Here is a 23,383-nt window from a genome sequence, read left to right on the forward strand (position 1 = left end):
GGGATGACTCAGTTCATCACCGTCGTCATCATCGTCCCCCCCCCCCCATCCGAGGGGATCAATAAAACGACCGCCAGTTTGTTTGGTGTAAGTCAACAAACGACTAAACTCTGGATGGACTCGTCGCCGCCACGGGAATGTGGAATTTCCACCAAATGGCTCAAGCGGGAAAAATGAGCGCGGCTTTCGGGTGGAGGTGCTCCCGTCGTTCACCCCCCACCCCCACTCCCCACCCCCACCCCCCCCCCCACTCCCCCCCCCCAATCTGTGAAAAAGAGCTTTATAGCTCATCGGATTTCTCCAGTATAAATATTCTGATTCTGGAATGAGCGCCTGGTCAACGAATCAATAATCACCTCGTCAGCGAATCAATCGATCGCCTCGTCAGCGAATCAATCGCTCGCCTCGTCAGCGAATCGATTGCTTCTTCAGTGAATGAATCGCCTTGTTAGCGAATCAATGGATCGTCTCGTCAGCGAATCAATCGATCGTCTGGTTAGCGAATCAATTGATCGTCTCGTCAGCGAATCAATCGATCGCCTCGTCAACGAATCAATCACTCGCCTCGTCAGCGAATCAATCATTCACCTCGTTAGCGAATCATTCGATCGCCTCGTTAGCGAATCATTCCATCGCCTCGTTAGATAATCATTTTCTCGCCTCGTCAGCAAATCAATCACTCACATCGTTAGCGAATCAATCGTTCACCTAATTAGGGAATCAATCGCTCGCCTCGGTGCCCCCCCCCCCCCGTTGATCGCAGGCCTTGGAGGGGACCGCGCGCATTGTTCCGGCCCCCCCCGCCTCCTCCTCCCGCTCCTCCTCGGCTTAGCCCCTGACCCCGCCGCTAATGAACAGAGCTGTCCGCGCAAACTCCCCCACCACCCACCGATCCCCTTTCACCCCCTTAATTGGCCCTGGCGAACGCGCCGCGCTAATTAGCCCGATGGTGGCGGCTGGTGGTTCCTGCGTCTGACCGCGACCCCCACCACGGTGGGTCACACGGGTCCTCGTCCACGCTCTCCGGCCCCGGTTAGGGTCGTGCCGCTACTCCGTGGTTCCTCGGCGCGACGTCCGACGTTTCGCGCCGCGTGCGGCTGGGATACCTTTTTTATAATCACAACCGTAGTTGTTTATGCAGGAAAGCCACGCTGCATCCGACTCAAATTTCAGGAGGCTCCTGCAGTGTGGTGGGTGGGTGAGTCGGTGAGTGGGTGGGTGAGTGGTCGAGTGGGTGAGTAGGTGAGTGTGTGCGTGATTGAGCGGGTTAGGGAGTGGGTGAGTGAGTGGGTGTGAAGGGGAGTGAGTAGGTGAGAGAGTGACTGAGTGGGTAGGTGATGGCTCCTCACTGTCCGTGCTAAATCGCCATCCTCGCCACCATCCTCACCACCACCACCACCCTCGCCTAACACTCCACTTAATTCCCTTACTGCTATTTTCACGTCGACCCGTTTCTGAAAAAAACAACAAAAAAAGACAACAAAAGGCCGGGGAACCGAAGAGCGGCCGCTAAAGCCCCGGGATTTGGCGCCCTCCGTTTGAAGTGGCCATTGAAAGTGAGCTCGCCTCGCGAGAGGGAGGGAGAGCGAGCGCCGATCAGCCCAATTATCAGCCGTGGCGCCGTTGGCGTTGTCCATTGTGCGTGTGTGGCGGGGCGAGAGGGCGTGAGACCTGCGGAGCGGCGCTGCGGTCATCAGGGCGCTGTGGCCCAACTGTGGCCCTCAGGGCGCTGCGGCCTCACTGTGGCCCTCAGGGCACTGCGGCCTCACTGTGACCATCAGGGCACTGCGGCCTCACTGTGGCCCTCAGGGCACTGCGGCCCCACTGTGGCCCTCAGGGCACTGCGGCCTCACTGTGGCCCTCAGGGCACTGCGGCCTCACTGTGGCCCTCAGGGCACTGCGGCCCAGCTGTGGCCATCGGGCACTGCGGCCTCACTGTGGCCCTCAGGGCACTGCGGCATCACTGTGGCCCTCAAGGCACTGCGGCCTCACTGTGGCCCTCAGGGCACTGCGGCCTCACTGTGGTCCTCAGGGCACTGCGGCCTCACTGTGGCCCTCAGGGCACTGTGGCCTCACTGTGGCCCTCAGGGCACTGCGGCCTCACTGTGGCCCTCAGGGCACTGTGGCCTCACTGTGGCCCTCAGGGCACTGTGGCCCCGCTGCGGCCATCAGGGCACTGCGGTCTCACTGTGGCCATCAGGGCACTGCGGCCTCACTGTGGCCCTCAGGGCACTGTGGCCTCACTGTGGCCCTCAGGGCACTGCGGCCTCACTGTGGCCCTCAGGGCACTGCGGCCTCACAGTGGCCATCAGGGCACTGCGGCCTCACTGTGGCCATCAGGGCACTGTGGCCTCACTGTGGTCCTCAGGGCACTGTGGCCTCACTGTGGCCCTCAGGGCACTGTGGCCTCACTGTGGCCATCAGGGCACTGCTGCCTCACTGTGGCCATCAGGGCACTGCGGCCTCACTGTGGCCATCAGGGCACTGCGGCCTCACTGTGGCCATCAGGGCACTGTGGCCTCACTGTGGCCCTCAGGGCACTGTGGCCTCACTGTGGCCCTCAGGGCACTGTGGCCTCACTGTGGCCCTCAGGGCACTGTGGCCTCACTGTGGCCCTCAGGGCACTGTGGCCTCACTGTGGCCATCAGGGCACTGTGGCCTCACTGTGGCCCTCAGGGCACTGTGGCCTCACTGTGGCCATCAGGGCACTGTGGCCTCACTGTGGCCCTCAGGGCACTGTGGCCTCACTGTGGCCCTCAGGGCACTGTGGCCTCACTGTGGCCATCAGGGCACTGCGGCCTCACTGTGGCCCTCAGGGCACTGTGGCCCCCGCTGCGGCCATCAGGGCACTGTGGCCTCACTGTGGTCCTCAGGGCACTGCGGCCTCACTGTGGCCCTCAGGGCACTGTGGCCTCACTGTGGCCCTCAGGGCACTGCGGCCTCACTGTGGCCCTCAGGGCACTGCGGCCTCACTGTGGCCCTCAGGGCACTGCGGCCTCACTGTGGCCAGAATGGCCGCGGCTCAGTCTGCCCAGCGGGAGAAACGCTGGGCCACCACCGAGATAATGGTGATGATAACAGTGATGATGGTGATGTTGTTACATGGCCGACGAGAAGCGACGATTCGAGATTCAGTTCTGAGTGATTCAGGGGTCCGGTGTTTTTGTGTGAGGGTTCGTTGAATTGCAGATTCATTCATTCACCCCGCTCACCCACCCAATCACTCTCACCCACTCACTCACCAACTCACCTCGCTCACCCACCCAATCACAATCACCCACTCACCCACCCACTCACCAACCCACGCACCCAATCACTCTCACCCACCCACTCACCAACCCACCTCGCTCACCCACCCAATCACTCTCACCCACCCACTCACCAACCCACCCGCTCACTCACCAACCCACCTCGCTCACCCTTCCAATCACCCTCACCCACTCACTCACCAACCCACCCGTTCACTCACCAACCCACCTCGCTCACCCACCCAATCACTCTCACCCACCCACTCACTCACCAACCCACCCGCTCACCCACTCACTCACCAACCCACCCGCTCACCCACTCACTCACCAACCCACCCGCTCACTCACCAACCCACCTCGCTCACCCACCCAATCACCCTCACCCTCACCTACTCACTCACCAACCCACCCGCTCACTCACCAACCCACCTCGCTCACCCACCCAATCACCCTCACTCTCACCCACTCACTCACCAACCCACCCGCTCACTCACCAACCCACCCGCTCACTCACCCAGTCACTCTCACTCACCCAGTCACTCTCACTCACCCAGTCACTCTCACCCACCCACTCACTCACCAACCCACCGGCTCACCCACCCAGTCACTCACCCACCCGCTCACCCACCCAATCACTCTCACCCACTCACTCACCAACCCACCCGCTCACCCACCCACTCACCAACCCACCCGCTCACCCACCCAATCACTCTCACCCACCCACTCACCAAACCAGAACCGGCTCTACCAACAATTGCCCATGCTCTGCAGTCCTACATTGGGGTGTTTGGTCAATTCCGTCACAGGCTGTCATAGCACGGTAACCACGTTAAGGTAAGGATGATGATGCGAGTTACAGCTCATCATCATCATGACCCAACTCCAAAATAGTGAATCCCTCCCTCCCTAACTCCCTTCCTCCCCTCCCTCCCTCCCCCCTCCCCCCCTCCCCCCTCGGGCTCTGGGTTCACGGTGGCCCCGTCTCACAAGACGAACACACGACGCGACACCCGTGACCTTTAGCAACACGAATTCATCATCATCATCAGCAGCAGCCATGATCGATATCCACTGCTGGATGAATGCCTCCCATGCCGCCGCCCACATTGTTCACGTGACGACTCGCAGACGACAGTGAGGTGGCGCGCAACCGCCTGTTAGTCCGTCGACCTGCATCCCCACGCCGCTGTTTGCCCGCTCTCCGGCTCAGGTCACGGTAACTCCCAAAAAACAACTTTAAAAAAAACACTTTTTTTGTTTACGAAAGGAAATTCATCATCGGCGGACACACCGCGCACGGCGAGGCGGAATAACAGGCGGCGCGATTCCAGTCAGGCGATCCTCGACGTGATGTAGCGAGCGGCCTGTGCGCAAGAGCAATCATCGCACGAACCCAGATCACACCCTGCCCGTGACGGTCATTTCACCATACTTCACCAATCGCTCGGCGTGTCGGTGTCGAGGTGGGCCGGGGGGGGGGGGTTTGGAATATCGCCACTGACGTTGGCCGTGGTCGGAAATCGAACTCGACTCTCTGCCTGGTTCGTAGCGTAGCGCGCTAACCGCTGCGCCACCGCTCCCCCGCCCCCCTGAGGCTAGGCACTCCCATGCTGTAATCCCATTACCTCCGCGCATGAATCCACACGCCCATGGCGATCTGCTTTGAAGTGACCGGGGCGGGGATTAATGTTTGCATTGTCAGTGAGAGACACGGGGCCCTCCGGGTTAGCACGTCCCGTTCACCGAAGCCCGTCCTGCAGCCGCGCACCGCAGCGATGTCAACTCGTAACGCTGAGTCACCACCAACACCACCACCACCACCACAGGATCCTGAGAGAGAGGGGGCTGGGACGACTCGGAGGAGGCGCCAGGGACCACAGACGAGGGGGCGGCAGCCGTGCGGTGGGTGAGCAGCCCACGCGAGCAACAACAGCCTCCCCCCTCCTCCAAGTTCTGCGGTCCTCTACATACAAAGGTGGTATTGGGAAATGAATGAGCGTTGGAGGAAACCGGAGCACCCGGAGTAAACCCCACGCGGTGCGAGGAAGGGGGGCAGTCTCCCCCCGTACGGGCAGAACAAGCGAGAGTCCACGTTGTTGCTGCCCAGTGGTGCTGCCTTCTGGCGAGCCGACGTACGGCTCCGACACCCAGGGACAATAAGATGGAACAGATGGAGATGAGTCAACACTTTGCTCTACCGCCTGCTCCTGGCTCGTGGGAAGGGAGTTTCACAACAACGTCTCTGTGTGATCCACCAACCCTCGCTGCTGCCTGGCTCAGCGCCGTGAGCTTCCCTCGCCGCCTCCTCCACGCGCCTCGCTGGCCGCTCCGTCTCATCGGCCACCTCCACCTGGCAGTGACGTGCGGTGAGGTCAATGGCTGGGGAGGCATTGGCGAGTGTCAGAGCCAGATTCACACACTGAGGGGGCGTGGCCTCACGGAGGGGGCGTGACCTCATCGAGGGGGGCGTGTTAGACAGGTCCCCCTCAGTGAGGCAGATGTGATAGCTGCCTCCCCTGGTGCGTTTTCATTGCAGTTTCATGACGAGACCAGCGAGCCTAAATATCTTTATACACATACGTGAAATAAGTTAGCTGGAGTATGGAAGGCGAGGACATGAAATGAAGGGGTCTACAAACATTACATTGGTGACATACTGAGATAGTAACAGGCTTATTGCCCGCGCTCTATCCAGTTACTGAGGGGTTGCGCAATCAGAGGGGAGGCTGAGCTCGTCGCTGCCTCACCTCTCGTCTCTTCCTGCATTTGCAGCGGAGCTCCGCAAATTTGGCGATTTTGACTATCAAAATGATTGGAATCGTACAGAAATTACATTTATAGCACAGATCGGTGAATTTTTTTTTTTACTTTTCGTAACAGCTATTTTCACTCTAGTATGACAGGTGAGGCTCCGCCTCCCCCTGCCTCCCCTGACCGCACGTCCCCTGCTCCACCATCTCCAACACCGCAGGTCACAACAACGCACTCGAAAAGACAATGATCCCCCGTACAGCCTTTAACGGACTGCTGAGGAAGTGCTGCTAATGAGCACCTAACAACACATTCACCCACTCGATCACCCACTCGATCACCCACTCCACTGCCCACCAACATCCTCGCTCACCACACTCGGCGTGGAAGAGTAGACCAAAGGCAGACCTCGAGTTCGCTCGAGCGGAAGCCCCTCCCGCAAGCGGCGGCGTGAGAAAAACAATCGCAGGGCTGCGCCTTGAACCCGTGACCCGAGGTCAAAGTCTGTGGGTTCCAATCGGCGCCTCCGTTACTCGCGCTCCGACGCAATCGGTTACCGGTTTCGGGACTCCCGTAACCGGTAACCGCTCGCGAAACCGGTGAGCGCTTCACGGCTCCCGGGCGTTGTCGGAGCACGGTGGCGGTGGGGTGGATGGAGGAGGGGGGGGTCAGCCTGGCTCTGGCGCATCTCCACAAACGCTGCTGATGAGAGCCAGATCGATGGGCACGTGACACAACTTACTCACTGCCGCTGCCGCTGCTGCTGGGTTTTCCCAGCTCGATCGTCTCCTTAGCAAGAACGACGACAACTCGGAACGCTGGATCTGTTCACCATCGCTCTCGTAGAGACACACACACAGAGAGGGGAGTGGGGGACGACTCAGACGAGGTGCCACGAGGAGGAGGGGGAGGAGGAACTACAGACGAGCAGCGGGAATGCACGGTTGGCTACGTACGGTACGAAAGAAGTTCAACATACATGCAAAGCCGCAGCAGCAGACACGCGACGGAGACGAGCCGGCGCTACCAACAATTGCCCCAGCTCTGCGGTCCTCGAGGTATAGCGGTGTCATCGGCCCAATTCATACATGCGGGGCAGGAAACCGGAGATACTCGGCTTGAACCCCACGCGTGCATGCGAGGGGGCAACACTGTATCCCCGCACAGATTGAACAGATGGGGGCGAGTCCACGCCTGCTGCACTGACTTCTCCCGGCGAGCCAAGAGGACGACGGCACCTCCTCGAGAAGAGGAGCGCGCGACCTACAATCGCCTCTCGGTGCGGCCGGGCGAGACAAGTCAAATCTTAGGGGGCCCCCAACTGGCAGCTCCTGAAATGATGATGAAGTTATTACGTCACTTCTAACGTCGTTACTACGTCACTGAAAACGTCGTCACTACGTCACCAATAACGTCGTTACTAGGTCACTGATGTTACTATGTCACTAATAACGTCGTTACCACGTCACTGATAACGTCGTTTCTGCGTCACTGATGTTACCACGTCACTGATAACGTTGTTACTACGTCACTGATGTTACTATGTCACTGATGTTACTACGTCATTGATGTTACTACGTCACTGATAACGTCGTTACCACGTCACTGATAACGTCATTACTACGTCACTGGCGTCAAGCATCGTCAAGGGCCAGCGGGCGCTCTGGAAGTCGCGAACGTCTTGAGAGGGTGTCCAGGAAGTCCAGAGACCCTTCGGCACTGTCCCTCTGACTTGGGAGCGAGCGAGATCGGGGCGGCCTAACCCAAACATCGCCTGTGAATCATAACATCGGCTGCTGCGGAAACCCACCACGGGTTAAGAGATTAGGGATAGAGAGAGAGAGAGAAAAAAGCTCTCTCTTCGAATTCGTCAACAGCACTGTGGCCTTGGAATGAAAATAAGTAAATGATATGCCATTTGGCGACGTTTCTGGGATCGGCCCTTCTTAACGGCACATTAATTTACGCGCTAATTGATGAGGACCGCTGGCGGATTCGCTCGACAACATCCGAGGGACCGTGTCGGGGTATGGGGGGGGGGCGAGGCCACGTGGCCGCCTCTCGGGGCACAGCTGCTACTCGTTAACGTAAACACAGCGAGCTTCCACGTTCATCAGCTGGGGGCCACCCCCACCCCCCATCCTCCCCTCCCTCCCCCACGGCAATTATCAGCAGCAATATCTTTGATGTAAAGCGATCGCTGTGGTGGCGTCGCTTGGCAAGGGCTTGTTGGGTAAAGACTTTCTCTGATGATAAACACAACCTGGGCACCGCGAGATCAGCCATCACACGCGATGAGACCCATCGCTGGCGATGGAACCCTTTAGGGGCCGTCCATAAATGACGTCACGCACCTGGGGGGGGGGGGGTCAGACATTTGTGACGATGTGTGATGAGGGGAGGGGGTTTGAGAAAGGTGACGTCACATCAAAATGCGCAACTTTAAATAAATATAGACAACACGTTCTATTTAAATCGACTTTTTAATAAATGTTTTCTCCTACAACATCAGAGTGCAGCGCCACATTAAATACGCACTACAATGACAATAGTTTAAAGCGATTTGAAGCATGTTTTATATTTTTATTTGGGGGGGGGGCAGAGCTTTGTGACGTCATATTTGAGGGGGGGTCAGACTTTTAGTGACGCCGTGTGACGAAGGGGGGGCTCAAAAATCGTCCCAAATCACGTGACGTCATTTATGGACGGCCCCTTATGAGAGATGGAACCCACCACTCGCGATGAGACCCATCACCTGTCACGGTATACATCTCATTATTTACAGATCTGAGTTTGTATTCTCTCCCCCTGTTCCGCATGGGTTTCATCTGGGTTCTTCGGTATTCTCCCACCACTCAAACAACCGACACAATATAACTGGGAAAAAAAACACATTCGTCAATAACACCGTGGCCATGGCAGAAGAAATATATAATAGGCGACGTTTCAGGCAATGGCCCTTCTTGATGGCACGTGGAATAGCGACCCCACAGTGTAACTGCTACTTGGACAAAACGTCCGCAATGCTGAAAACTCCCTGGCAATGCACTTAATTGGATCACACAAAGCAGCAGATCATCATCATCATCATCATCGCCCGCTCCGACTGCGAAAACTTCCTGAACAAGAGTCTTGAGACTCGGCGAAGCGATCCTGCGTGAACGCACGGAGGTAGCCATCATCATCGTAACAACATAAAATTAATGTTGAACTTCCTTCGCGCCGTACGGAGACAACCATTCTCATCGCAAACGGCAATTCTAAAAAAATGAGCCGTCAATCTAGTTCAGGGGTCGGCAACCAAAATAACAAGAAGAGCCATTTCTTTCCAATTCGGTACAAAATTCAGAGCCGCATGCGGCTCCGGAGCCGTAGGTTGCCGACCCCTGATCTAGTTGATTTAAAAGTGCCCTAGCTCCAGCGGCTTCCCAATATCGGAAGAGCAGAGCGTTCCAGACGGCCGCAGCAGCCCATCTCAAAGCGCGTGATGGATAGAATGATCGTGATACCACACAGACGCTGGTTGACGACTGGCAGGTCGCGGGGGGGGGGGGGGGGGCGATGTCGCAATCGCTCGTGCCAGTAGGGGATCTTCTTGTGAGTGCTCGCCCGTGGCGTCGGACACCCCCCCCCCCCCCCCACATGCAAACCTCGGGTGGGTTTTGCTGGCGGAGGCTCTGCTGGGCTCTGCTGGGCTCCCTCCCCGTGCGGCGGGAGCTCTCACGCCTCTGAGTCGTTCGCGAGTCACGATCTTCGTTCACCTCGTGGTGCCCAGCGAGCAGAGAGAGTAGGGGGAGGAGAGGGGGCGGGCGAGGGGGGAGGAGAGGCGAGTCGCAGGGGGGGTGGTGCTGGTGGTGGTCACAGGCCAGCGACTTGCGCTAAGGCAGGGAGGCTGAGCGGCATCGGCAGCGTCGCGTGGGGTGCGGGCAGAGTTCGATTCCCGCTCACGGCCACCGCCAACACCACCACCACCGCCTACACCACCACCAACACCACCACCACCACCGCCTACACCACCACCACCACCGCCTGCATCACCACCACCGCCTGCATCACCACCACCGCCTACACCAACACCACCACCACCTACACCACCACCACCGCCTGCATCACCACCACCACCGCCTGCATCACCACCACCACCGCCTGCATCACCACCACCACCACCGCCTACACCAACACCACCACCACCTACACCACCACCACCATCGCCTACACCAGGGGTCTGCAACCTTTAAGACATAAAGAGCCACTTGGACCCGTTTCCGAAGGAAAAAATAAACTGGGAGCCGCAAAACCATTGCAACATTTAAAACAAATATAACACTGCATATATTGTTTCTTACCTTATTGCTATATACAGGATCGTGCAGTCAGCTGTCAATCTGAATAAAAAAAGGACTTTTTCACTTAACAATGTAAAATATATTTTTGCAAATTAATAGCTAAATTACCTGGTTAATGGGATTTTTGCTCCTGAACCTCAGTGCACAGTGTCTGCACATCAGGGCTGTAAGACGTCACCTTCATTTTCACACAGGCTTGCAAGCTGTCATCTGTGAGGCGTGATCGATGTTTGTTTTTAATATAGTTCATGTTGGAGAAGACCTGCTCACATACATATGTGGAGCCGAAGATCGACAGGACGCCAAATGCATACTTTTTCATGTTTATATAAGTGTTGGGGATGGCATTCCATGTTTCGAATACAAGTTTGTCCTGTTTGGGAAGGTTTTCAATATCACTCCATTTATGATTCTGAGCCAGAATGGCCTTCTGACGGGCAACATCCTCAAGAGTAGCGGTCAAGCATTTGAACTTGGACACCCATATATCTTTGTCGGCTATATCGGCCAGTTCCATCTCAAGATCAGGTTGACTTACACCTGCAAATGCAGTCATATTCAATAGGGATGGATCGATCGCCAGGGGAGTGACAGGGAAGGATAATGTCGTTTTTTCCTCTCTGAACTCACAGAATCGTTTCCCAAACGAACTTTGCATTGTGGTGATTGCAGACTTGAAATATTCCAAATTTATCGTATCATGACTTTGTTTGAACTCTCTCAAAGAGGGAAAGTGAGACAGTGTACCTCTCTGTAAATCTTTGACAAACACTGTCAACTTGCGCTCGAATGCCAAAACCTCCTCCAGCATGTGCAGGGCTGTGCCTCCTTTCCCCTGAAGGGTTGTATTTAGCGTGTTTAGATGTGCTGTCATGTCTACCATAAAATGTAATTTTTCCAGCCACTCTGGCTGTTCCAGCTCAGCAAAGGTGAGCTCTTTGCTGCCCAGGAAGGTTTTTACTTCTTCCAAACATGTGACAAAGCAACGGCAACGTTATTGCCTGTCACCGGGCGGGCAGTGTGGAGCGGAGCGGCGACCTGTCAGCAGCGGCAACGCCAGAGCAGGTGTCACAGTGCGCCTCCTCCCCTCGCTAGCATCCGCCCCGGAGCCGCGGTCAAGGTTCAAAAGAGCCGCATGCGGCTCCGGAGCCGCAGGTTGCCGACCCCTGGCCTACACCAACACCACCACCACCTACATCACCACCACCACCATGGCCTACACCATCCCCACATTAAACGGCGCCAAAGCCGGCTCCCAACGCATCCCCAGCACCCCTCCCTCACCACACCGTCACCCTCACCCACCAGCTTCTCCGCGGCAACCCACCGAGTCCCAGGCTCCCGGGACCCACCGAGCCCCACACTACATTCCACACTACACTACACTACACACTACACACCACACTACACTACACACCACACTACACACCACACTACACTACACACTACATTCCACACTACACTACACTACACACTACACTACACACCACACTACACACCACACTACACTACACACTACATTCCACACTACACTACACACCACTCTACACTACACACTACACTACACTCTACTACACACTACACTACACTATACACTACACTCTACAATACACACTACACTCTACACTACATTACACACTACACTCTGATCCCGCACTGAACCCGCACTGATCCCACATTGATCCCGCATTGATCCCGCATTGATCCCGCATTGATCCCGCACTGATTCCGCACTGATCCCACATTGATCCCGCATTGATCCCGCATTGATCCCGTATTGATCACGCATTGATCCCGTATTGATCCCGTATTGATCCCGCATTGATCCCGTATTGATCCCGTATTGATCCCGCACTGATCCCGCATTGATCCCGAATTGATCACGTATTGATCCCGCACTGATCACGCACTGATCACGCATTGATCACGCATTGATCCCGTATTGATCACGCATTGACCAACTCGGCGGCTCGGCTCAGCTCAGCGCTGCTGGCACGGCTGCTTGGTCCGAGTGAGCAGCGCCCAGACAGCCCCCCACACAGCCCCCACACAGCCCTCCACACAGCCCCCCACACACAGCCCCCACACAGCCCCCCACACAGCCCCCACACAGCCCTCCACACAGCCCCCCACACACAGCCCCCACACAGCCCCCCACACAGCCCCCACACAGCCCTCCACACAGCCCCCCACACACAGCCCCCACACAGCCCCCCACACAGCCCCACACAGCCCCACACACAGCCCCCCACACAGCCCAACACACAGCCCAACACACAGCCCAACACACATCCCCACACAGCCCCACACAGCCCCACACACAGCCCCCACACAGCCCCACACAGCCCCACACACAGCCCCACACATAGCCCCACACACAGCCACACACAACCCCACACAGCCCCAGACACAGCCCCACACAGCCCCACACAGCTCCCCACACAGCCCCACACAACCCCACACACAGCCCCACACACAGCCCCACACACAGCCCCACACACAGCCCCACACAGCCGCCCACACACAGCCCCCCACACACAGCCTCCCACACAGCCCCCACACAGCCCCCCACACAGCCCCACACACAGCCCCACACAGCCGCCCACACAGCCCCCCACACACAGCCTCCCACACAGCCCCCCACACAGCCCCACACACAGCCCCACACAGCCGCCCACACAGCCCCCCACACACAGCCTCCCACACAGCCCCCACACAGCCCCCCACACAGCCCCACACACAGCCCCACACAGCCGCCCACACAGCCCCACACAGCCCCACACACAACCCCACACACAGCCCACACACAGCCCCCCACACAGCCCCCCACACAGCCCCACACACAGCCCCACACACAGCCTCCCACACAGCCCCCACACAGCCCCACACACAGCCCCACACACAGCCCCCCCACACAGCCCCCCCACACAGCCCCACACACAGCCCCACACACAGCCCTAGACACCCCCACACAGCCCCACACACAGCCCCCCACACAGCCCCACACAGCCCCAGACAGCCCCACACAGCCCCCCACACAGCCCCACACACAGCCCCACACAGCCCCAGACAGCCCCACACAGCCCCCCACACAGCCCCACACACAGCCCCACACACAACCCCACACAGCTCCACACACAGCCCTCCACACAGCCCCCCACACAGCCCCCCACACAGCCCCACACACAGCCCCACACACAACCCCACACAGCCCCCCACACAGCCCCCCACACAGCCCCACACACAGCCCCACACACAGCCCCACACAGCCCCCCACACAGCCCCCCACACAGCCCCACACACAACCCCACACAGCCCCAAACAGCCCCACACAGCCCCCCACACAGCCCCCCACAGCCCCCACACAGCCCCCCACACAGCCCCCCACACAGCCCCACACACAGCCACACACAGCCCCCCACACAGCCCCCCACAGCCCCCACACAGCCCCCCACACAGCCCCACACAGCCCCACACAGCCCCACACAGCCCCACACAGCCCCCCACACAGCCCCCCACAACCCCCCACACAGCCCCCCACACAGCCCCACACAGCCCCACACACAGCCCCACACACAGCCCCACACAGCCCCCCACACAGCCCCACACAGCCCCCCACACAGCCCCCCACAGCCCCACACACAGCCCCACACACAGCCCCACACAGCCCCCCACACAGCCCCACACAGCCCCCCACACAGCCCCACACACAGCCCCACACAGCCCCCCACACAGCCCCACACAGCCCCACACACAGCCCCACACACAGCCCCACACAGCCCCCCACACAGCCCCACACACAGCCCTCCACACAGCCCCACACACAGCCACCCACACAGCCCCAAACACACAGCCCCCACACAGCCCCCCACAGCCCCCACACAGCCCCACACACAGCCCCACACACAGCCCTCCACACAGCCCCCCACACAGCCCCACACACAGCCCCACACACAGCCCCCCCACACAGCCCCACACAGCCCGGGAGACGGGTGGGGTGGCGGTGATGGCGCTAGTGGTGGATAATGGTGGTGGTGGTTGCGGTAATGATGGTGATAAGTGCAGAATGGTGGCGGTGGTGGTGGTCGTGGCGGAGGGAATAATGATGGTGGTGATGACGATGTGGTTGGTAGTGGTGATGGTGTAGTGGTGATGGTGTAGTGGTGATGATGGTGCAGGATTACGATGGCGGTGGTTGTGATGGTGGGAATAGTGGTGGTGGTTGTGATGATGGTGGTGTGAATAGTGGTGGTGGTGTGAATAGTGGTGGTGGTGGTGTGAATAGTGGTGGTGGTTGTGATGATGGTGGTGTAAATGGTGGTGGTAGTGGGAAGTGGTGGTGGTTGTGATGATGGTAGTGGGAATAGTGGTGGTGGTTGTGACGATGGTGGTGTGAATAGTGGTGGTGGTGTGAAGTGGTGGTAGTGGTGGGAATCGTGGTGGTGGTGGTAGTGGCCCCACTGTGTGGGATTTGGACGTTGCTGCTGCTGCTGTGCTTTGAAGGCAGGAGGCCGCCGTTGTATTCTCTGAAAACAACGCACTTAAGAAACACTTAGGGAGTTATGGGAACGCCTGAACCAACAGCGCCTTAAGGACAGGGCTGCAGCAGGGGGAGTTAAATTTAGGCTGTGGCGGATTTTAAATAGAAACCAGGCGATGTTTTGGCTGATGGGCGGCCACGCCGAGAAAGGCGATGGACCCACTTAGGCCCGCCACGCTCTCCCCGTCGCTCGCGGCGCAGAATGTCAATGGGCCCCCGGTCTCATTCCCTCTGCAGATGCCGCTTATCGCAACCGCTGAGCATGCTGGTACACGTGGCGAATCCAGAGGGGAAGCCCCGGTTCGATCCCACGTCCCCGCGTGGCGATTGGTAACCCGATTATGTGTGACAGGGGTCACGCCGTACTCGAATTGTAAATGTTGTGGGTTTATCATGGGACCTCCTTTGCCAGGCACCAAAATATAGGAATAGGTTTTCCCCCTTTTATCTGGCAACAAAACAGGTGTGTGAAGATGTTAAAACACCGAACTGAAACCTTTTACAAGGAATCACGTCTGCGTTAACCACAATGCTTGTGGTCAGAATGCGTTACTCTGCATTGTCTGTGTGCTGTACGCCTTTTGGCGTCCTCTGGTCGAGCACCAATTGAGACGAGGCTCAAAAGAAAGCTGTCTCTGGTGTGGACCAATCAGTTTCAAGGACAATGCTTCATACTATCAGAGGATTTGTTTGTTTGCATTCTGACCGCAAGTATTGTGGTTAATTCAAACATGATTCCTTGTAAAAGGTTTCAGTTTGGTGTTTTAACATCTTAACACAACTGTTTTGTTGCCAGCTAAAATGGGAAACCCCTATTCTCATGTTGTGGGTTTACTCTCTAACACACGATCCGTGTGTGCTGCACTAGTAACGAATTGGCTGCGTCGGGTGGTGGCGAGTTTACCGACACAATTATATTTGCGGAATCTCACCACCCGTACCCCCCCTCCCTCTCGCCTATCCACGCCTCTGTCCACCCAATGATAGAAACGTGTTCACCACACGCCTCGTCCAACACGTCCGGTCAGCGTGGAAGAGTAGGCCAAATACCCATCGAGAGTTCGCTTCCGCGGCTGGCCCCTGTCTCCAGCAGCGATGGCGAGCGAGACAAATGCGCAGGGCTGCGCCTTTATCTTCATACACAAATACAATCATTAACGCTGCGTGTGCCCTTAAAATGAAAAATATATAATAGGCGACGTTTAGGGCAATGGCCCTTCATAGCATACCGCCTAGCATGTGAAGGAAGGAGGGAGGCGAAATTCGCGATCACCCCCCGGCACTCAGCCCCCCCACACCCCCCCCTGGCACTTGCGTCAGCCGGGCAGGCGCGCGCGGGGCAGCCTGGGCCCTTCCTGCACTCAGAAATAGCCGCGTCTGTCCTCGCGATCCCCGACAACGCAAAGCGACGCCCCATCGCGCGCCGCTCGCCCCGTCCACTCAGCCCGCGCACTCTGCCGCCCGCTCGACCAGCAGCACGCCACACGCGCGCACACCACCCACCCACCCACGTGCCCACCCACCCACCCACCAGCCCACGTGCCCACCCACCCGCGTGAGCACCCACCCACCCACGTGCCCACCCATCCATCCACCAGCCCACGTGCCCACCCACCCACCCCCCGCGTGCCCACCCATCCATCCACCAGCCCACGTGCCCACCCCCTCACGTGCCCACCCACCCACCCGCGTGAGCACCCACCCACCCACCCACGTGCCCACCCGCCCACGTGCCCACCCACGTGCCCAGCCGCCAACCTGCCCACGTGCCCACCCACCCACCCACGCGCCCACCCACACACGTGCCCAGCCCGGCCAGGGCGACACTAATGGGTTGCCGCATCTCAAAATACCCGCCCGGGGTGATCCCGTTCGGGCTCGGCCCGAGACGCTCGCGGCGATGGCGGCAGCGGCGGTCGTGCCGCGAACGTCACCGCTCTCTTGGGGCGCTGACGTCGGTGGTAGTGGTGGTGGTGTCGGTGGTGGTGGTGTCGGTGGTGATGGTATGGGTGGTGTCGATGGTGGTTGTGATGATGTCGGTGGTGGTGTCATTGGTGGTGGTGGTGACGTCGGTGGTAGTGGTGGTGGTGTCGGTGGTGATGGTGGTGGTGATGGTATGGGTGGTGTTGATGGTGGTTGTGATGATGTCGGTGGTGGTGTCGGTGGTGATGGTATGGGTGGTTTCGATTTAAAGCTTTCGTGACTGCAGGGATTCATCTTCTTGGTTCTTTCGGTAAAGTCACGTAGAAGGGAAGTAATAAAATAATACAAATAAAACATAATAAAACATAAAAACGTCGTGAGAATTATTTTATTATGTTTTATTTTTATTATTTTATTACTTCCCTTCTACGTGACTTTACCGAAAGAACCAAGAAGAGGTATGGGTGGTGTCGATGGTGGTTGTGATGATGCCGGTGGTGGTGATGTCGGTGGTGGTGGTAATGTTGGTGGTGGTGTCATTAGTGATGGTGGTGGTGATGTCAGTGGTGGTGTCATTGGTGATGGTATGGGTGGTGTCGATGGTGGTTGTGATGTTGGTGGTGGTGTCATTGGTGATGGTGGTGGTGATGGTATGGGTGGTGTTGATGGTGGTTGTGATGATGTTGGTGGTGGTGTCATTGGTGATGGTGGTGGTGGTGGTAATGTTGGTGGTAATGTCATTGGTGATGGTGGTGGTGATGTCGGTGGTGGTGGTGATGTCGGTGGTGGTGTCATTGGTGTTGGTGGTGGTGATGTCGGTGATGGTGTCATTGGTGTTGGTGATGTCGGTTGTGGTGGTGATGTCGGTGGTGGTGGTGATGTCGGTGGGGGTGGTGGTGGTGTCGGCGGTGATGTCAGGAGCCTCTGCAGGAATCCGAAGTGCCGAGTCACGGCGCGCGCGCGTTTCGGGTTGGCGCAGAGGTCAAGAGGCGTGCAGCCGGCACCGCTGACGAGAAGCCGCTGGCTTCGAATCCCGGGCCTGGGTGTCTCTTCCGTTCTCCCGGGGACTCAAGAGGCATCCGACCCCTCTGATGACTCCAGGCTTTAATGGAGCGTAGCGAGTCGATGGACTCAGCCCGGTCGCGAATGACGACACAAAGAGACCACACCCATTCACTTTGGTTCGTCACTCACGTGGGCTAAATGTACGCTCTGAGAATCCTTCGCATTCGGCTGGCGGGACACACGACGTGTTGGCCGGCGAGCGGAGGGAGTTTGCGTGCCCTCCCCGTGGTCGCGTGGATTTTTCGCCGGTTTTTCCCCTCCACATTTATAATCAACATCACGCGTTTAGAGTGTTTGGCTGCTGCTGTACATTTCCACGTGATGATGATCAGCCCGACTTCGTTGAGCTATCATCCGCGATCGTCAGGCCGCTTCTGAAAAATAGCTACAAAGCTTACCTGGGGCCTTACCTGGGGCCTTACCTGGGGCCTTACCTGGGGCCTTACCTGGGGCCTTACCTGGTACAATAAACAAGAGTTTAAGTTGAATAGTAGTAGCTGTTGCTGCTGCCGCCCGTTCTCAAGACGGGCCACGTTTGTTTGTCAACTCTCACGGAGTCGATGGTTCTAAACGACAACAGCGGCCGCCACGCGTTCCGTTCCCGCGAGCTGGTGGTCTGGACAAGGCCGGCGGCTCTCAGCACGTGCGTCGCACACGCACCCCTCCCACTCCCTGTGTGTCTGTCCGTCTGTCTGTTGTAACCTCCAGTCGTTGATTCGTCTGCGAGTGTTGAGGTTATTCAGCCACCCATGATGTGCCCGCAGGCCGCCCCGGCACTCGACGTCACCACTGGAGACTCCGCGTCTCGCCCATGAGCATTGCCGGCGTCCAACGCGAGCTCGCGGTTCGACTCCGTCTCCAGGCGCGGTAGCTTCATCACTGGGGGCAAGTTTCTCAAATGATCACCTCACCCCCACCCCACCCAAACAACCCACCCCACCCCATCCACCCACAACACCCACCCCACCCAGACAACCCACCCCACCCCATCCACCCACCCCACCCCATCCACCCACCCCACCCACCCAACCCACCCCACCCCACCCCACCCAGACAACCCACCCCACCCAGACAACCCACCCCACCCACCCCACCCCACCCAGACAACCCACCCCACCCAGACAACCCACCCCACCACACCCACCCCAACCCCACCACACCCACCCCACCACACCCACCCCACCACACCACACCCACCCAACCCCACACAACCCACCCAGCCCACCTACACAACCCACCCCACCCACCCCACCCACCCCACCCACCAAACCCACCCCACCCAACCCACCCCATCCCACCCAGCAGGCATCGCCAGGGTCGGGATGGAACCCACGACCTCCTGTAGACCAGGCGAGGTAGTTAACATCCCATAGCCACCGTGACGATGCTGATGATGAGAGAGACACGCAAACTACAAATATACAGCAGCAGGCATCGTCAGGGTCGGGATGGAACCCACGACCTCCTGTAGATCAGGCGAGGTAGTTAACGTCTCCTAGCCACCGTGATGATGATGATGAGAGAGAGACACGCAAACTACAAATATACAGCAGCAGGCATCGCCAGGGTCGGGATGGAACCCACGACCTCCTGTAGACCAGGCGAGGTTGTTAACATCTCCTAGCCACCGTGATGATGATGATGAGAGAGAGACACGAAAACTATAAATATACAGCAGCAGGCATCGTCGGGGTCGGGATGGAACCCACGACCTCCTGTAGACCAGGCGAGGTAGTTAACATCTCCTAGCCACCGTGATGATGATGATGAGAGAGAGACACGCAAACTACAAATATACAGCAGCAGGCATCGCCAGGGTCGGGATGGAACCCACGACCTCCTGTAGACCAGGCGAGGCTGTTAACATCTCCTAGCCACCGTGGTGCTCTCGGCACGGTGGCTCCCTCCCACGTGTGCAGTGGCGGCTTTCGCAGGTGCTGCTCGCTCACAGCACTTGTCGCCCTGGCAGTCCTGCTCGAGGCTACACGGGGGACCTTTGTCTTTGCTTGCGAGAGGCTCTCAGGTGGGGAGGGAGACGAGTCAGTCAGGTGGAGGAGGAGGAGGGAGGAGGCGACGTTCCGGCCTTCGCTAAAACGCCACGGGATTACTGCGGCCACGGCTCAACGCAAACAGCTGGGGCCCTCACTTCAAACGGGACACGCGACGCACGAAAAAATGCGGCCGCTAATGCTCCTAATAACGGCCCTTTTATTTTCCCTCTCTCCCCTCCGCTGGCGTCCATAATCGGGCCATTGTTGTTGTTCCCTTCTCGCCGCCTGCTCAGGTGCCCGGCTCTCTCCTCTCTCTCCTCTTTCGGCGATCGACCTCGGGGCGACAATTTAACTCATCCCCCCCCCCGCCCCCCCTCCATCGGCCCGCTTGCCCGCCCAATGCGGACGGGGTCTGTAATCGGGCCGGGCCTACGAGATCAGAGGCCCCGCTAATCCCGCGCCGCTGCTGGGACACCCCCCCCGCTCCTTCCATCGCGGCCGCTCCTCCGCCTCTACGGCGCTGCCCGCCACAGCGCTCCGATCCCAGCGTCTTGCCGGCAGGCGCAAGAGGACAGCGAGAGAGAGAGAGACAGGGAGATGGAGAGAGGTTTTTAAAAAAGTTTTAAACCAAAAAAATTGATCGCTGCCAGCAGCAATAAAAACAACTGGAGCTGATTCCCGTACAAGTCACGTCGAATACAGCATCGCGTGTGCACGTCACAAACACTGCATGTGGGTACGGGCACTGCACGTGGCACGCGCACTGCACGTGGCACGGGCACTGCACGTGGCACGGGTACTGCACGTGGGCACGGGAACTGCACGTGGGCACGGGCACTACATACACGTGGCACACGCACTTCACAAACAGCGCGTTGGGTACGCATGCCACGCTCGACGAAAATTCTCTATGAAAAGTGAAATGCAGAATGCCGTTTGCACCGGTGCAGAGGGCTTTACCGGACACCCCCCCCCCCCACCGTTCGAAGAACACGCGCGCGTCACCGGCATTGGAGTGGTTCGCGTGCTCCAGCAGGAGCCGTGCCTCGAGCAGGCTCCTGAACTCTGGCACCGTGGAGCGGTCGTCAGCATCTTTTTCCTGGTCTTGTAAACTCCCGTCTTTGATTGGGCACGGACGAATTTGCAAGAGAGAGAGAGGGGGTGAGAATGAGAGAGGGAGAAAGAGAGTGAGAGAGAGAGCGAGAGAGAGAGAGCGAGAGAGAGAGCGAGAGACTTGACTTTTAAACAACTTTTACGAGGCGTGCAAGAGCCTGGACTCGCTGTTCAAGGTCCTGAGAAACATCCTCCTAAAGTTTAACCTTCACTTCTCCTCGACGGTCCTCATCTTTGGATAGGGCGACGGACCCCTACATCTTCAGGGGCTGGTCAACGTGCTCGTCGGCTACGCCAAGCTCGCCATATACAGGGCGAGGAAGGTGGCCCTGGAGGGGAAACGTCCGGCCAGCAGCCTGGGCATCTTCCGCGCTCTGGTCGGAGCCAGGGTGTGGCTGGAGTTCCGCCATGCGCAGCTGACCTACGCCGTGCCGGCCTTCAAGGACCAGTGGGCGCTGGAAGAGGCCGTGTGCTCAGTGGCAGATGACGGGGAGCTCTGCATGCGGATATAAGCTACCCGTCGGAGGCCGTTGGCCTGCAAGAAGGGCTGCGTGCAGATGCAGCACTTGTAGTAAAAAATAATGAACAAAAAAAAGCGAGAGAGAGAGCCAGAGGGGGTAGAGAGTGGGGGGGGGGATTACATAAAGCAAAGCATAAAAAAACCGAAATGATGAACGAAGCAAAGTGCCGACTACACCGAGCATCTTATTGTTTCATCTGATAAAAATAAGAGAGCGAAAGAGAGGAGAATGAGAGAGGGGGGGGAGAGAGGGGGAGAAAGACAGAGTGAGAGCGAGAGAGGAAATTACAAAATAAATGCAAAAATCCCCCAGCCTTAGAACTTGTGAATTGAATACAAATTCTACATTTTGTAAAAAAAAAAATCACATTTTTGTTCGCTTTTCAACATTCCTTCTCCTCGGCTTTTGCTGGGAAAAAAAAACAACCAAATCAGTTGGCGTCTTTTCCCCAACGAAGAGACGCCGAGAATCGATGGGCTGTGTCGCTGGGTGGTGAAGGGCGGCTACGCGATGGACAGTACACGTATGCTGAACTTCTTTCGCAACCGTGCGTAGCCAACCCCTGCTCATCGGAAGTGCAAGGGAAAATTGGAACATCGACACAAGTGCTGCTCTTACCCGAACGATACTCATTAAGGATCACAACACTGGTAGTGAAAGCCTATGTAGAACAACATTTGGAATGCTAAAACTATACAAATATTTTATTTTATTTTACCAGATAAGGCCCATTGACCTACGCAGCTCTTTTTCAGCAGCGACCTGGCTATCAGGAATGACAGCTCAACGAAGCGGCTTATCGTGTGGAAATCTGTAGCAACAGCCACATACTCTAAACACGTGATGCTGATTCTAAATGTGGAGGGAAAAACCAGAGGACGCGGGGAAAAATCCACGCGACCACGCAAACTCCAAATACACAGCAACAGGCGAATTCCAAATACACAGCAGCAGGCGTCAGGGTCGGGATCAAACCCACGACCTCCTGTATACCAGGCGAGGAAGTTGACATCTCCTAGCCACCGTGATGATTATGATAAGAGAGACGCAAACTCCAAATACACAGCAGCAGGCGTCAGGGTCGGGATCGAACCCACGATCTCCTGTAGACCAGGCGAGTGAGTTGACATCTCCTAGCCACCGTGGCACCCATCGCCATTGGAGCTCACAGTCGTCCAGGGATGTCACTCCGACGAGAGGGGATCTCTCTCTCTGGGTGAACGACGCCGTCCTAGACGCGCCCCAGGGTTGAGGAACGCCGTGGGTGGCTCCACTCTCGCCCCGAGCGCGGTGCAATCGTCGCCCGAATTCTCGTGGAAATTTTATTCGAAACAAACCATGGATAACAACGACGACGACGGCGACACAACGCCGACTTCATCTATCTCGGTCTCATCGACGTAAAACAAATGAAAGTGGTCCTTGATCAATGCCGTCTGCCCCACGCAGCCTTTCGCGAGCGAATATTTTCAACAGCTTTTGCTTTCGAGGATCCATCTCCCAGCCACTGTCAACGCGCCCCGCCAGTCTCAAAACTGATTTAGATCTCTGCCTACACGTCAGGACCGGGGGAGACAAAGGCGGCTGTGCGTGGCGTTGACCAGCCCCCTCCCCCGTGCACCGTGCGCGCTCTTCACAGCCGCAACTGACCAAGAGCACTTGCCGCAAGAGGCCGCGCAAGGCTACACGGGGGAGCTTAGCCTGTGTGTGAGCGAGCACGGCTCATCGCATGGCCGCTATGCGCGTGTCAATCGGCGCCCTGGACACGCCAGCCAGCGGGGTGCGTCCATCTCCTGCGGCTTCCAACGGAGGTAGATTTTAATTGATTTAGAAAAATACAAATATGCAAGTGATGGCTGCGGTCTGGCAAATCCTCACCCACTCA

The 23,383-nt window shown here is 57.7% G+C and overlaps 1 protein-coding gene across 1 annotated transcript in view; it reads right to left on the bottom strand.

The window, feature by feature from the left end:
• Positions 1–18,750, bottom strand: part of LOC144734483 (A disintegrin and metalloproteinase with thrombospondin motifs 6-like) — a 91,672-nt gene extending 72,922 nt beyond the window's left edge. The window contains 1 exon segment of the mRNA XM_078616703.1: positions 18,621–18,750. Coding sequence (XP_078472829.1) covers positions 18,621–18,750 — 130 coding nt within the window.
• Positions 18,751–23,383: the final 4,633 nt, after the last annotated feature.

Source organism: Lampetra planeri, chromosome 3 (genome assembly GCF_965212315.1).
Source record: "Lampetra planeri chromosome 3, kcLamPlan1.2.h2, whole genome shotgun sequence".
NCBI lineage: Eukaryota > Metazoa > Chordata > Hyperoartia > Petromyzontiformes > Petromyzontidae > Lampetra > Lampetra planeri.